At 37.4% G+C, this 16949-nt stretch overlaps 1 protein-coding gene across 1 annotated transcript in view; it reads left to right on the top strand.

Moving 5' to 3' along the window:
- The window catches only part of LOC150090236 (uncharacterized), a 149574-nt gene that overhangs the window by 4674 nt on the left and 127951 nt on the right, over positions 1-16949 (top strand). The window contains exon 2 of the mRNA XM_090390222.1: positions 4986-5132. Within this exon, the coding sequence (XP_090246348.1) occupies positions 4986-5132 (147 nt within the window). The remainder of the gene's footprint in view (positions 1-4985; positions 5133-16949) is intronic.

Here is a 16949-nt window from a genome sequence, read left to right as displayed (position 1 = left end):
CGTGCCTTGCAATACATTAATTCCTGAAACTTATAATAAAAAGTTTCAGGAATTAATGTGACATTTCTTAATCGCATCGATTCCTCTTGGAAATGATCAGTCTAAACACAATCTTTGACGCAGGAAAATATTTTTAAAAAGAGGTAAAATGAGCAGATAAGGAAAACGTTTTAACAACCAAATTCAATATTAAGAAAGAGAGAACTTTTCAAGTTTACCTTTCGTTTGGCAAAATATTGGAAAAAAATCTAAAATATCACAATTTCTGAGTTCTGAGTTGGCTGTTTCGGGCGGCAACTAACAGTTAACTCAGAACTGGCAAGGACCAGGGAAATCCGACTGTCTAATTAAAACAATCAGAGTTGTAATCACGGATTGAAATGAAAATCTTTCCTAAACGGAATGCTGATTAATAAAACACATTATTTTCATTAAGTTGTTTGTAAACGAACTGTTATGTTCATGATAAAATGATGTAACAAACCGGTAAGGCGTTTCTGAGCACCCACCGGTAAGGTGGTGCTCAGAAACGCCTTACCGGTAATGAATCGGAGCACCCACCGGTAAGGTGGGTGCTCCGATTCATTACGAGTCCTGTTTGTAACTATGTATTTTTGTACTGCTTGGTTGGGGAATTTTTGGCACAAAAGCTACCTTAAGGATCGAGTTCAGACCTTTAAGAATTCCTGTAGTCATCCATGAGAGTCTAACCCTGACCAGACGGAGGATTTTGTACCTCAAGCTCAAGATCTGGATAATAAATGTCCCTGCTAGTTCAATAAGAAATTAAAATTCAAATCTAAGGAATGATACCGTAGAAACTAAAAAAATAATGGTAACACCATCCTTGAAATCTGCAGACGGTTCTGACTGATAATCAAATCGAAAATCACAAACCCTAGCATAACAGCTATAATAGGCTACGTTTCATCCCCCACCTCCGTGTGAACAAACTCCAACTCGAATTCCGTTTCGAACAGAATTTATAGTTTTTTTTTTCACATCAGTCAGTGGAGAGTGCGCAATCTTTTTATGAGGAGAACCGACTAGAGGAAAAAAAAATGCATTTCACGATATACCTCCACCTCGTGGCCTAAGATTTCTTGGAACTTTTTCTAAAAATCAAATCCATAAAATATGCCCAAACTCAGCTCCTCATGCATGTCATTCCCAAAACTTAATGAAAGACGATCCACATTGCATTAGAGCTATCACCTCTCCTATTTAAATTCGTCACCAAAGACGCAGGACATCGTTAGCGACGAATTGAAAGTCCCCAACATCGAATAAATGTCTATGTAAATTATTTTACAAATAATACGAAAATAAAATCTAAATGCTCAAGGCATTAATATATTGAGCTTAAAATATACTCTAAAATATCGGTGTATTTACACCGATATTTTATAGTGTATTCATAAAGAATCATAGTGAACGCATAATGAAAAATTACATTGTAATATATACGGCATCGATTTAATTGCATCTGATATTGTGACTACCTTCCCAACGAGTCACCATGTATTGCACTACCTCGAATAAGTAACCACAGTAAAGTCACAATGTGAGATACAATTAAATCGATGCCTTTACACGACTTATGTAGTTTTTAATTATGATTTCGCTATGGTGTATTTACACCGATATTTTATAGTATATTTTAAACTCATAATATATTATGCCTTGAGCGTTTAGATTTCATTTTAGTATTATTTCGTACACCTTATGGCATCTCTCATATTGTGGAATTAACTTCACAACTGAGTTGGCATGATAACAACACCACCGGGGTCTAATCAGATCAGGCAATCAGCTGTCCAACACAGCTTTCTCTACTCCATCTGGCTGAAGGGAGAAAACACCTAGAGAAAAAGGCGCTGGTCCCAAAATACATTTGTAATTATAGGTGACTCAAGTGTTAAAAATACGCCCTGGTGGGTAGCACAGTTTGTAGAATCGCTGTCCTCCCCACACCGGGTGAAAAAGACCTGAGTTCGAATCCAGTTGACAACATGAGGAATTTTTATTGGTCTTTTACACAATTTTGCTGAGTTAGTCGTTCTCAGGAGAGGTAGCATGGTTTGTTCTCCCAGAAAATCGAGTTTTTCGTCCCACAAACGTCAAATCGACACAGAACATATGCAGAAGTATTAGATGTAAGTATCACCACTTCAAGCCTCCAATAATGGAGGCAGTGGTGTTGCCATTGACGTTAAAGATCATCTACAACCTAGTACTGCCCGGTGACAGACAGTGGTGGAATTCTACCAGTGTGATGTGAACGCCACACCTCTGCTCTTGCTTATGTTGGTTCACCACTGAGTGAACCTCAGTTGTGAACCAACATAAGAGGAGGAGGATTCACAACTGAGTGAACCACAGTTGTGAATCCTCCTCCTCCTCCTCCAGTTAACCAGGAGCAGTGTTTCACTCCTTACACATTGGTGATACACCTACAGTTACTAATAGTCTTACCAACGTCAAGGTGAAAACATAGGATATGGTTATTGTGGAAACTGAATGTCACAAAAATTCTCTCCCCTTGACTCGTAAATGAAACCTAAGTCCAGTTCCATCAGCGTTTTAGATTCCCAGGTAGTTAGTTCTTCCCTGTTCAGGACGAATGTGACAAGCCTCAAAATTATGTCTGTTACGATATCATATACTGTATCATGATATTAATCATATCATAGAACAATTTATTTTTTAAGAACACTAAAAGTTGATATTGTGATACACATAGGTACTAACGAGTTATGCATGGGTAATTTGAGATTTTATATCGAAATTCTGTAGTGATGTTGAGAAAAAGCCAAGAGCTAGGATTTGACATGAGAGATTGGAATTTTATTCAAGCATGATAGAAAGGAGTGTGTATCCCGAATCTTTTTAATCTATTCTAGCTTGGACAGACTATGCAGAAAGAAAAGTAGGAAAATTTTTTATCTTGGTATGGTCATCACTCGTTAAGAGAAGGATGGGATACACTTGAACAAAAGGAAGAGTATTTGCTGATTCTGTTAAAGCAGAGCTAAGAAAATTTCAGAAAAAAATTAGCTTTAAAAATTAGAAATTTTTACAATTGGCGTCAATAGATAATTAAACAGAAAAAAAAAAGGGAGATCCGATGTTGCTTCTCCCAGAAATGCTCTGCCACAGCAGAGCATTTCTGGGAGAAGCAACATCGGATCTCCCCTGAGGACGCGGTCATAACTGACCGTCCCCATGGGTTCTGGGAACGCAAGTGGCTCGAGAGCTTACAAATCGGTGCATCTAGTCATAATACTATTAACAGGGATAGGGTATGCGTTTACACTCCCTGTTTGAGGCGGTTGTCCTCAGACGTGATGATCGATTTCGTATGGCACGCTCCCGAGCCACTTCTGTTTCCGGTGCGAAAGTGGGAAATGCCGACTATGTGCCTGGTGAATCACGTGTTTGAGTGCCATGGGCCTGTTACTTAAAGTGAATTGTCGGTCAGAATAGATTGCACAGTGTGTAGCAAATGACTAAAAAATTAAACAAAGAAAGATCCATTTCCACCCGAACTATGCAAAGGGAGTTGAAGTTGTTGTTGTTTTAGGGTTTTAGCATCCGTCACTAGGGCCATATTGCTCCATGTATACTATCTGTAAATTGCGTGTGTTCTGTGGTCGATTTTCTTTTCTGTTTACTGGACGAAAAACCTGAGTTTTCGGGACAAAAAAACCATGCTACCCTCGCCTGAGACTGACGAACTCAACCACGTTGCGAAAAACGCCCATAAAAATTTCTCCCGTCATCGACAGGAGTCGAACTCAGGTCTTTTCCACCCGGCGTGGGGAGGACGGCGATTCTACGACCTGTACTACCTACCCACGAGGACTGAGAGTTGAAGAATCTGGATTTGGTAGTCGTGTGCTTATACAAAAACGACTTCTTCCTGTAAAAAAAAAAAAAAAAAAAAGCGATTGTAGTGGTGTTGCCAGCACCAAGATTGGACTGTGGAACAGTGGGAAAAAAAGATCATGTGTTCTGACGAGATTTAAGCTTCTTTGCACCAATCGCATAGTGAAAGTGTAACGAAAACCTCATGAAATCATGACATCCTGTGACATGCTATGTGTATATTTTCCATTTGAAACTATAATTTAAGTAAAATTAAAGATTTAAATATTAAAACTAGTGAATTACCTCCAAAAATATCCCCGTAAAAATTAAACTAAAATTACTAAAATTATCAAAATATATACCGAATAAAACTTTAATTCTGGTGAACTTCTGTCAACAGTTGGAAATGGATACCTATACCTGTCAATGGACACCTATATCTATACCTGCCAATAGAACAATTTGTGAGAACTATTTGTAAGCCATGCCCTCGTGGGAAGCACAGTTGGTAGAATCGCAGTCCTCCCCACCTCAGACAGAGTTAGTCTGTTTGAGACCACAGACCATACGTAATTTACAGATATAATATATACGGCGCAACGTGTCTCTCCTAAGTCGATGATGCACTTAAAAAACAAAAAATTGGAAGACATACACTTTAAAATCGTCAGGGGATGTGGTTTATTCACGACGGTACACCAGACCACATTTTGATGTTCCTGACTTTTCAAATGCGGGTGGATAATAACCGATGGATTGGTCAAAAGAATATCTGGTACAATGACCACCATGATTATCCAATCTTATACTTTTAGATTACAATTTTTTTGGATGCATGAAATACATAGATAATTCTACGCGTATTACTACGTCGGAAGAATCGCTTTTTGGATGTTGCTGAAGCCATTAAGAACAGTTCTGAAACGATAAGACATGTCTGGGAATCGTGGGTTCATCACGCTGAATGCTGTATTGAACAAAAAAGTGTTACTTTTAACACACGATTCAGATGTTTTCCTTGTAGAGGTTCACTTTATTTATGTTTTGTAGTGATTAATGTTCAATATCTCGGAAATAAAAATACGTTTATCTCGGAACTTTTCTCTCATTTTTAGTTGCAGAATATGCTCCTACATTTGTCCCGTGCAATATTGAAACAGATGAGACAAATGAAAAAAGACAAAAAAGACAGTTGGGAAAGATGATCTATCTTAAACCCAAAAAGCGATATGAGGAAAATTTTCGAAACACCCTCTGTATAAGTATGTGTAATATTGACCTCTGTGTCACTATACCGGCTAAGTAGAAAAAAGCGTGGATGGCAATGGGAGACCACTGCATTAACCCATATAAAATCCCCGGGGTTTTTATATGGACCTGCCTTCGGGCAGAGTACTTATCATCAACACATAAAAATTCATCAAGCAATATATTGTACATACTTTCATTGGCTGCCAAGAGATGTCGCACCATTCCTCTTGGAGTATGGATATTCCGTTACGCTCTGTTCTCCTCACATGGATTCATTGATTCTTTCTTTACTAATACCATGCTTGCAGTATATAATTTTAATTTTCAGGAAAACAAACTATGTAATTAGCTTTAGGAACATTTAGAAATTAAAGAAGCAGCAACTCCGATCACAGTATTTGATACAAAAATAATAAACATTGGTATGTCGTTTGTCTAAAATAAAACACAAGGAACCATATTCGATGTCGTGAAGAATTTTTATGACTGTATTTCACAATGTGGCTGAGTTAGTTGGTTTCAGGCGATGGTAAGGTGGCTTTTTCTCCCGAAAACTATGTTTTTGTCCCGCGCACAGATCCACCACAGAACACACGCATTTTACAGACATATTATAAACGGCGCAATATAGCCTTAGTAGTCGATGCGCCTAAAATGCCATAAAACAACAACTGCTACCCCCTCCCACCACACACACACACACACTGTTTTTTTACATAATCAAAACTCAAAGTTTCCTGAAGAAAAACCATGAAATTCTCCCCGAGGCCGATTAACGTGTGCTAATTGGGTAAGATGAAAACAAACTCGTTCCAAAGGAAATCGAAATTAGACATATTTCACACAATACGAAAAACAGCAGTTGTGTCCACAGAAGGAAGGGGCTGAATCACATTGGTCCACTTGATGTCGATGGTTTAACTTTGATAATCTTGCTCAGGTTGCTGACAGGCTGCATAGGCAAATCATCGACATCAAGTGGACCAAGTGGGCTTGTTAAGGGTCGATCTTGTCTGACCAATTTGATATTAGGTACTATGATGCTATAACAAATTAACTGGATGCAAAAAATAATTTTGCGTGTCATATCATACACTTGGATTTCAGGAAAGCTTTTCATACGGTTGCATATAAAAGACTGCTGTACACATTGGATCAGTGTGGCATTAAGGAAAGTTGCTGTTATGGATAAAGGGATGACTGAGTGGAAGAAGATCGATTGGTTATGAATGGTCTTTGCTTCGTGGACTAATGTTATTAGTTGGGTTCCACAGTGTTCGCTGATAGTCCCATTGTTGTTTTCTATATTTATTAATGATACTGCTCAGGATACATCAGGCTTAATGTCTAAGTTTGTAGATGATACAAAGGTTGGCAGGGGTTAATGATAGAAATGAACGTATGCTGGTGCAACAAGATCTTAAAAATTAGGCAGATAGTCTCAGAAATGGAGATTGAAATGTGACACTAACAAATGCGAGTTACTGCATATGGGTAGCAGTAATCCCAGAGTAAGATATATCAACTGTGTGGTACTACACTCAGCGAAGAGGAAAATGAAAAAGACATGGGGGTAATTGGGCAGTCAGCTATGAAATTCTCCGAGCAGTGCAGACAGGCTACCAGGACAGTTCAAGGGTTTTGTCAATGATATACAGTAACTTTTCTAGCAGGGATAAGGAGCTGGTTATCCCTTTGTACAAGGTAATGGTTAGGGTGCATTTTGAGTACTGTATACGGGTTTGAAGGCTTCACTTTAGGAAGGATCTAGAACTACTAGATTCTAGAATGCTGTTCCAAATCTAGAACGGATGCGGAGAAAGGCAACTAGAATGGTGAAAGGAACAAAGGGGTACTTTTACTAAGAAAAGGATTTAGTTCTGCAAATTGCAGCATCTGGAGGCTACGCACCTACGGAGAGATCTCACTGAAGTGTTTAAGGCCTTGAAGAGATTGAGCAGCTGAATTTTGATGGTATTTTTCCTCTTGTTGAGACTACAACATGAGGGGGCATGTATTCAAATTGAATAAGGATGGTTGCACGATAGATATGCGGACGTTTGCCTTCAGCCAGCGGGTGGTTGATTGTTGAAACAAACTTTCATCTGTTGTTGTTGTGGAAGTGGTTTGTTTCAATAAATTAAAGAACTAGGAAAATTCTTGGAGTGTACGGATAGGTGAAGTGTGTAGGTTTTTTTGTTTTTTTTGGCTGATGCTTTATAAGCTTGCTTTCTTTCATCATTTGCGATTACTAAAACTAATAAACTAATACTAGCACTAACGCTCACACTAACATAATACTAGTATTGTACTAATATTCTGCTTGAATTCTCGCATGAAGGTTTACGAGTGTTTAACATGAGTGGAGGGCTGTTTTCCTTTTCACTCTATTACGGAGCATCGGTAATCTCACATGAAAGTTTTTTCCTTCTTTGAATTTCATTATATGAACCGCCCTAAAATGATTAGAAATCTTCTTGAAGCAATCCGGCATTAAAAGCAAGTTTCTACTATAGGTAAAAGGATATTTAAGTGGTAGGAGACAAAGAGTAGAGAATAAATGGCCACTACTCTTCATATACTAATGTTATGAGTGGGCGTTGGATCCCATCCTGTTTTTAATATTTATTAATGACCCTGATGAAGGTATTTCAAGTGAGATGTCTAAGTTTGCGGGCGATACATAGGTGGGCTGCATATTTAATAACATCAATCAAAGTATGCTATCTGAAGAACAGCCACACAAACTAGGTAGATGGACTCAAGGAAGGACACAGACTTCTTGTGGTCGCAGAGAAAAGCAACGAGATTCGTTTGGGGAGAAAAATAATATTCTTATCAAAAAAAAAAAAATTGTGGTTTTGTAAGTTGCAGAGGAGGATAAAAACCTGTCATATTAAGGTTATCTAACAGCTGTGTTATCTGCCCACGTGTAATTATGTCTATAGATTTCATGTATTATATGGTCGATTTGCCTGTTTTGATGGGCAAAAAAAAAACTGGGTTTCTGAGGAAAAACCTTGCTGCTCACTCTAGAGACCGACTAACTCAGCCACGGAATGAAAACGAAACCCATAAAAGTTCCTCACCTCATTCACTGGGTTCGAAGCTGATCCTTTTCCACCCGGTGTGGGAGAGGATGGTAATTATAACCACTGTACTACCTGTGCAGACTCTTTAAAAGCGATAAGTAAACTAAATGCTGATGGCGTTCTTAAGCTTTCTCGGAAACAAACACGAGGGAATATAAATTTTAATTGGAAAATGGTGGTCATGAGTAGATGTGAGGAAATTAACCCTCCTGACGCAAGCACTGTGCATGGGGGAAAACTGAATAAATAAATTAGTCAGAATTAACTGATTGTTGGAATATATTTTCCTATAGCATTATGAAAGTTGAATAGTTCGACTAAATTTTAAGAATGTTTGTGCAAATTATTAGAAGGAACAGATAAACGAAGTTGGCATTGTCTTTGGCTGATGTTGCATAACGTTTACTTCTTTGCATAATTTGGTAATACTAATTCCACTTTTTTCAGTCACATTTTTCTAACAGTGAAATAATATTTCGTAGTGATTTTAATTTTCAAACTCCAGCTGGTTTACATTATCTAGTTATTTGCGACCTAGCTGTCCATAATGACCCAGCTGGAGGAAATTCTTAGTCTGCTATTATTAATGCCATTACATAACTTGTTCATTCTCCACTAGAGTTCTGCACAGCCCTAACCGCACACCTGACGCTATCGATTTTCCTTGTCAACAGCCCTCCAAGGTACACAATAATATTATCTCTCCTCTGACTAATTCAGATTACAACGAAACGTAAGAGTCAGAACAGAGGTAATAATTACGGTTATTGATATGTTATTCAAAAAGTTATACAAATTTAGTACAACTGATGAACAAAATTCAGGATCTTGGTATCCTTTCATTGCCGAATGCTAAAGGAATAATATTCGTCCAAAATATTTATTATTATTATTATTATTATTCTCTTGATAAATAAAATTGTATTGTATTGTATTATTATTATTGTTACTACTACTTATATTAAATTAAACCCGTAAATCGAATTCGTAATAAATTAAATATTGCGTCACTGTTCATAAATTTTGTATAGCGGTAGGAAACTGAATATTCTTAGCAAGTATGGGTTTTTAAGTTTTGAACTTTGGTCTTTAATGCACATAATTCAATTTGCATACCGGTTTCCAGTCATTTGCTGGAGTTCCATTTACTCAAGGATTTCCAATATCCTCCTCTTACTAAGAATACCACAAACAGAAAATATGGAAGCAGAGAAAAAAAATGTGTAAGTTGGGTCTGTCTGTTCATACTACTGGAGACATCATTTGAGGTTAACTTTAAATGTATTCGTCTGCATATGAGGACATTATCAATTTTACAGGATAGTCATTTTATATGGATAAAATTTATATTAATTTATATGGATTATATTTATATCAATTATATTTTGTATAATTCACATGGAATAATATAATATAGTCATTTTATATGGATATGTCTGTACTTTTCAGCTATGCAATCGTGTCATATTCGTGTATATGCAATTCGTGTTTAGATGGCCAGAAGCCGAGTCGGTCACTTGCAAGTGGCAAGCGAGAGTCACGTGACATATTGCAACACCAGTTAAAAGTAGATTATAAAAAGGAAGAGACCGAATGACGGACAGATGGAACATAATGAGACAAGAAAAGCACCTAGATCCTTCACAAAAGGCAAATGGAAGGCAGGAAGAAACAAGACCATTCTTCTCACTATCCGTTTCAGTTGTCGACGTTGCCTGATGATCATTAATAGCCTGCCTTGCTATGGTCTACCATTAATTGTGCCCATGGAAAACAGAGGATATTCTGAATACCTACTGTCTTCCTTTGGTGGACGATATTTCCAACACTTCATTTGGGTGCCATTTGGTGAATAGACATGCTTGCTATTGTGACAACCTACTATCAAACTTAATTTTTATAATTTTTTTTACAACGTGGCCAAGTTAGTTAGTCTCTGGTATGGGTACACGGTTTTGTCGTCAGCAAACTGGGTTTTATTCGTGCAGAAAAAGCATATAGACCACAGGATACACGCAATTTACATATGAAGTACTCAGGGCCGCCGCGACCCTATGTGCCGCCAGTAAGCGAAATCAAATTTTCCGCCCCAAAATATTTGGATTAAAAAATCAAATAGCATTCATTTATTGGAAAAGAAAAGAATTACAAAATATCTCACATATAATATAATGAAACAACGAGCAAAAATAACAACATCATTCTGAAACTTTGGAAATAAAATTTAAATTCTAAATCACAGTAATCGTATTCTATCACAATAATAAAATAAAAGGAAAATTATAATTAAAAAATATATATATACAAATTTATGTTTTCTTGCTTTAAGAAATGCGAATTTATTAATTATTTCATTTATGTTTATTTTTTCCAAAAGGTCATTTTCTATTGAAATTATTGCCAAATTAGAAAGTCCTTGTTGAGACATTGTCGATCGTAAATAATTTTTGATTAATTTTAATTTTGAAAAACTCCGTTCACCTGAGGCAACTGAAACTGGTAAAGTTAGAAATATTCTAACTTGACGAGATAAAAGCTACTGCCTTCTGTAACCACTTTATTTCAAATGTGAATAACCTCTTTCAAGACGAACTTGACTGACTCCGGAGACAATAAAATGAGAGAATCTGCCAAATACTCAATCAGAAACTCTTTTTTTTCTCGCTCCTCTCTCCGATCAAGAGATTTTAGAGGCAGGGAATCAATTGAAAGAAAAGAGAGTCCTTGGCTTTGATGAAATATCTCCGTCTCTACTGAAAAAGGTCCTTAGCCCAATTCTTACGCCACTGAAGTATGTATTCAATCTCTCCTTTCAATCTCGTAAATTCCCTTCTCAATTTAAAAAAGCAATAATCATCCCTGTTCCAAAGGGAAACCGGTGTAACTCCATGAACAACGTTCGCCCAATAGCTCTACTCTCACTTTTTTGCAAAATTATTCGAAAAAATTCTTCCTAGCAGACTCATGTGTTTTCTTGAAGAAAATCAGTTCATCCATCAACAACAGTATGCTTATCTCTCTAAAAGATCCACTGATCTTTCAATTGTTGACTTCTGCTCGAGGATCATTGATAGTCTTGAAAAGGGTGATTATGTTATAGCACTGTTTCTTGACTTATCTAAAGCTTTTGATTGCATAAACCATACTATTCTACTTAACAAACTCAATAACCTTGGCTTGAGAGGAAAAATTAACCTCCTCCTTGAAGACTACCTTACCGATCGGCCGTTTGTCGTTAAGAACAAATCAATCATACTCCGACATCTGTTATTTCTCCATGGGAGTACCTCAAGGCTCACTTCTTGGACCTATCCTATTTGTTCTTTACATCGATGAATTTCTCTCTCTTCTTCCATCTTCTCACTTAATAGCGTATGCCGATAATATTTCCATCCTAATCACAGATAACGACCCTAATGAGCTTCAACTCAAAATCTCTGCCTTGCTTTCTGTGATGCATAATTGGCTTCAAAAGAATCCGCTTATACTGAATCCAGAAAAATCAAAATATATGGTGTTTAGAACGAAAAACAAACCACTAAATATTGATTTAGACGTAACATACAAAGAAAAACAACTTGAAAGGGTGAATGGAACCAAGTTTCTCGGAATCTGGCTAGATGATAAGCTAAGTTGGGTAAAACAAATGATAACCATACGAAAGAAAACTTCGTCATTAGCGGGAATACTCGCTAGGGCCTCTGCCTGGGTGTCTCCTTCTCTTCTCAGACAAGTATTCCTTTCTTTAATTCAGCCGCACCTCACCTATGGAATCATCTCACGGGGTACCACCAGCCAAAAAAACCTTGCGAGAATTAACTCCATTCTCGATCGATGCGTTCGTTCAAATTTGGGCCTTCCCTGGAACGCATCAGTTAGTTCGAGATACAAGGAAGTAAGCTCCTAAGCATCTACCAACTATTGCAGAACGCCGAGGCGATCCTTGTTTACAATGCTATGAAGTCAGCAGACTTCCCCCCTCTCGTCAGATCCTTTTTCATAACAACAGACGAAGAAGAAATATACAATCTAAGAAATGAAGCCAACCTGAAGATTCCGCTTTTCAGAAAAGTTATAGGTCAGAAAAGTATAAAATACAGAGGTGCTAAAAACTGGAACAAACTTCCTGCAAAAATCAAAAATGTCACTTCACTAAATCAATTGAAGAAACTACTAATCGAACACATCACCAGGAATGTCTGATTCAAATTACCTTCCACTCAACTCCTGGATTTTAAAAACACCAACATGGAAATAATGTATAAATGTTAAAGGAAGCAGTTGACAAATAGTTTGTAAATTTCTGTGCATGTATCTCATCATTTTTCTTTTCTCTCCTCATTTAATTGTAAAAATGTTCACAATGATGTTATAAGTAGTGATGCTTTTCGAAGTCTTCTGTAAAGAAATGTACAAATAACTCCAATTTATTTATGTCTTTCCTGTTGAACATTACCTGTACAATTTCAGAACTGTACATTTTTCAATTGTATATTTGTATATTCATCATTTTTTAAGGGAACACTCCCTAAACGTCATTGGCTTATGTGTTCTCCCTCCCTTTTTGCTGTTATCTCCCAAAAAAGTGTAACATAAATTAGGGATAAATAAATTATTATTATTATTATTATGAATTATTTGTTTCGTTCACTGTGTTTAGTTTTTTGTCTAACCTGCTGTTTGCTCACTCTCATAACCCAGAATCTAGAAATTACCGACGTCAGAGGCCCAATTACAATCAGAACTTGTGAAGCTAATAATTTTATCAAGTAGGGAATTTGTTTACGGCGTTGAGTGCGCCTTCACAAGGTTTTAGTGTGCCATATTTGGGTGTGTTTTGCACAGACCTACAAATCTGTGCAGGGCAATATCTGTCGTCGCTCAAATTTACACAGTCCGGGCCAGATGTCCAGATGGCCATTCAGGCGGCCTGCGCTAGATACACACGCTCTGGTTTGACTGCACAAACTTGGCCTGCGAAGGCAAGCCGTAGCGCGTCTGTAGGTACCCTAATGCACACGACATTGGTAGTATTACCGCCAAATTTGGATCTACTAAAACTGCAAATAACAGAGCTTATATCACCAAACTAGCCTTCATGCTAATTATTCAGCCTCAGAACTCAGTCAACATTCGCATTCACATAATAATAACGCTCAAACTGATTCTGCAATAATATTTACAAAACTGAATTCCAGTTATAAACTATTATTAATACACGAAGCTTCAGCCACTGAATGGTTTTCCGACTGAACTTCGCAGGATAACATCCTTAAAACATGTAAAATTTTCCGGCGCGCGCGCGCTAACCATGCACCACTGGAGCTAGAGTTAACCTTTATAACACTCAGAATTTCTTTTCCGATTAAATGAACCAACTGATGATGGAACTGCGAAACTCCAACGTTAGGACTCTTGGGTCTTCTCTTTCTTAGTTTCATAATTGTTAATTTTTATGTATGACAATCCAAGAGGAAAAGAGTGCACTTTTTTTCCCCTCGGGGAATTTTTTCATATTTTTTAATTTCCCATTTTAATTTCTTCATTATATTTTAACCATACGGATTAGGAGGTAAGTTTCGAGATATTTATAAGCAATGCTAAAAAATTGAAATCGTATAAAGAATCGAAGCTAAGAAATATGTTGCACATGGTAACACAAAAAATACTTACCCTGAAAAAAAAATTATAGTACGGCCAGTCCTCGTATAACACGTGTTTACACTACACGAATTCGATCATACACGATTTATAAATAGGGGAACGATGTCGTATATAACACGAAATGAATTCGCTTGTGCACGATTCGCCTTTGTGTTTACAAGAAATGGCAGTCCAATGCGGAATCACCCCAACTGAAAGAAGAGAAGTTTATGAAAATGTATTTATGTTTTTCATACGATTGAAGATTTCAGTGAAGTGGAAACACATTTCACCGTAATAACAAAAACCTACAATTGCAGCTATCGGTATTATCGCAAATGCAATCAGATCGGGTTTACTACTCGTTTATAACAGATTCCAACTGGAAATTGTTTTATGGTAGTGACCTCCAGAAATGTGTTTTAGTAAAATGTGAGCTAGCGTGAAGGATAATAGTGTTTCTGTCTTCGCTGATTTGTTTATCCAGTTGCAACACGCAGGCAGCTTTGATTTTGTGTATCAAGCATGCCTTCTCATTTTTGTCCTTTTTATACTGTAATTGTGTTTCATTCCCTAAAAATGAGTAAAACACTTGAGAAAAGTGTAAAAAGGAAGCGTTCTGGTGAAGATACTACAGATTCAGAGAGAAAAAGAAAAGCAATATCGATAGACTGTCAAAAAATTCTTACCGGGGAAAACTTGTAGGGGCCTCATACAAGTGTTTATGGCTAAAATCACAACGGCCTCCGGCCCACCGGAGTTTTCCCAGTAAGGCCAGCCCGCCTCTATCGATAGAGGTAAAAACGAAATAATGAAACATTTTGAGCGAAATGAAAAAACATGACATTGCGCGTATCGCTAAATAGAAAATTTCGCCTTAAAGAAGTTCGTTAATTAAACAGAGGTCCTACTTGTATATATCAAAAGTTTTTTGGCGCCCTCTTGAACTGCCGCCCGTAAGCGACACTTACCTCGCCTACCTACTTGCGGCGGCCCTGGAAGTACTTAGTGTGCATGAGCTACTGCTGGGCTAACACATAACTTTAAATGATTTTATCAGACTCATTGTGAAGATATTCAAATCCTTTTACATCCGTTGCCGTTCAATCAATCTTTTTTTTAACCCATAGTCCGATTTATTTGTCGTATAACTTTTGTTGTTGTTCTTGTTGAGGTGTTTTAGGTTCATCAGCAATTTAGACCACATTGAGCCACTGCACATTATGTCTCTACAAAGTGTGTTCCTGGATGAAAAAACCCGCAGTAACTCATGGGGTACACCCTACTCCCTTCTCCTGAGATCGGCTGACTAATGCATCGATTGAAGAGAATTTAGAAATTCCTCCAGTCAAACACAGAAATCGAACATAGAGCTCTCCAATAGAGTGACAGGTCGCTAAACCACTATGCTGTCACGGAGGACCATGCAACCTCAGGAATTAACCATTACTTCACAGGGATGAGGTGTCCACAAACTTTATTCTGGAGGATTACAATAAATTTTAGAGGATACTATGCATATAAGCCTATATTCTTTCACTAATCAGAATGTGTGGCTAGTTCAAAAAAGAAGTTAAAATTTACTGATGTTCAGGAAACACTAACCGCATATATGGTTAGTGTTTCGAGCCATACTTCTAAAAATTAGTTATGTAGATTAATATGGTGTTGAAAATGGAAATTCTGCGTTAGTGAAATGGCTGTCGGGAGTTTCAAAATCACTGTCAGAAATGTCTCTGAAGAAAATTCCTTAAAGAAATCTGTGCCATGTCAGAAGTAATTAACGCGATCATGTTGAAGTCTGCAGAGTAATAACCCGACATCTTGATTTGAAGCCTCTAATCAGCATTTACAAACTGACAGGATTACAGTAGTTATCACTGGCTTAATTATTATTTTAAACAGATTAGGTCAGTAGGGAGAAATGACCGACATTCTAAACAACACCCCTCATAGTGGGGCAACGGCCAAATTGTGATATCTACTAACGCAGCGTAATGACCGCAAACATGCGTGTAAAGATGTAATTACATGCTCCACGTGGAAAACTAAGGTCATAAATCATCTACGGTTCGTTTCCAAGGCAATCTAACACGGATTAAAGATAAACGTTTCGTTGGGTACCTGGCGGGAGTACAAGGAATAGATATAGGAGAGAGAGAGAGAGAGAGAGAGAGAGAGAGAGAGAGAGAGAGAGAGAGTAGCAACACCGTTTTTGGTTTCTGCCTTTACATGAACTGAAATTTTCATCAAGTATCACACTCGTTGAATAATACCTAAAATTTGAGTATTTTTGGAGTGAGAAGTAATTTCGAGCGCTTAGTAAAAATACTAAAAATTCTGAGTATTTTTGACATCCTGTAAGGCTTGATCATTAAAAATCATTTCACTTTGTTCTAAATTTCAAAACGTGTTAGTATACATGCGTGAAGCGACTATATCTTTGCCATATCCATCCGTCTGTTCAGTTCTCGTTGGTAGCACAGGTGAAATATTCACTATCCTACTGACACCGGGTGGAAAAGGAGTGAGTTCGAATCCCGTCAATGTCACGAGGAATTTTTATGGGCCTTTTTCACAACGTGGCTGAGTTAGACGGTCTCATGGTCAAGGACGCATGGTTTTGCTCCCGGAAACTCGACTTTTTCGTCCAGCAAACAGAAAATCTACCACGGAACACACGCAATTTGCAAACATAATATATACGGCGTAATATAGTGTAAGTTAATCAATCTTTATTGCACGTAAAGGTACGACACAATGTACCCATCAGATAATAACAAAATAATAACACTGATAAATGTTAATAATAACAATGATTATAACAAAATTGAACCAATAAAGTCCAATCCGGGAACAGATACCATGTGAACCATTTCTCCATACATCTAGATTACAGGAATTCATGGTTCACAAAATAGAGTGAAACAGATCGAGTTTTTCACAGTTCAAAGATAGCTTTTATAGTTCAAATTCGTCCCCTACTGGGTGGGGAGCAGTTCAAAGTTGCTGATGCACCTAAAACCTACAACAACCAACCAAACAACGCTCAAAGTTCCTGATGCATCTAAAACCTACAGCAACCAACCAAAC

Source organism: Mastigoproctus giganteus, chromosome 2 (genome assembly GCF_048544385.1).
Source record: "Mastigoproctus giganteus isolate SK-2022 chromosome 2, ASM4854438v1, whole genome shotgun sequence".
Classification (NCBI taxonomy): domain Eukaryota; kingdom Metazoa; phylum Arthropoda; class Arachnida; order Uropygi; family Thelyphonidae; genus Mastigoproctus; species Mastigoproctus giganteus.
Note: the sequence above shows the minus strand (reverse complement) of the source record. Positions and strands in the feature narration are given on the sequence as shown.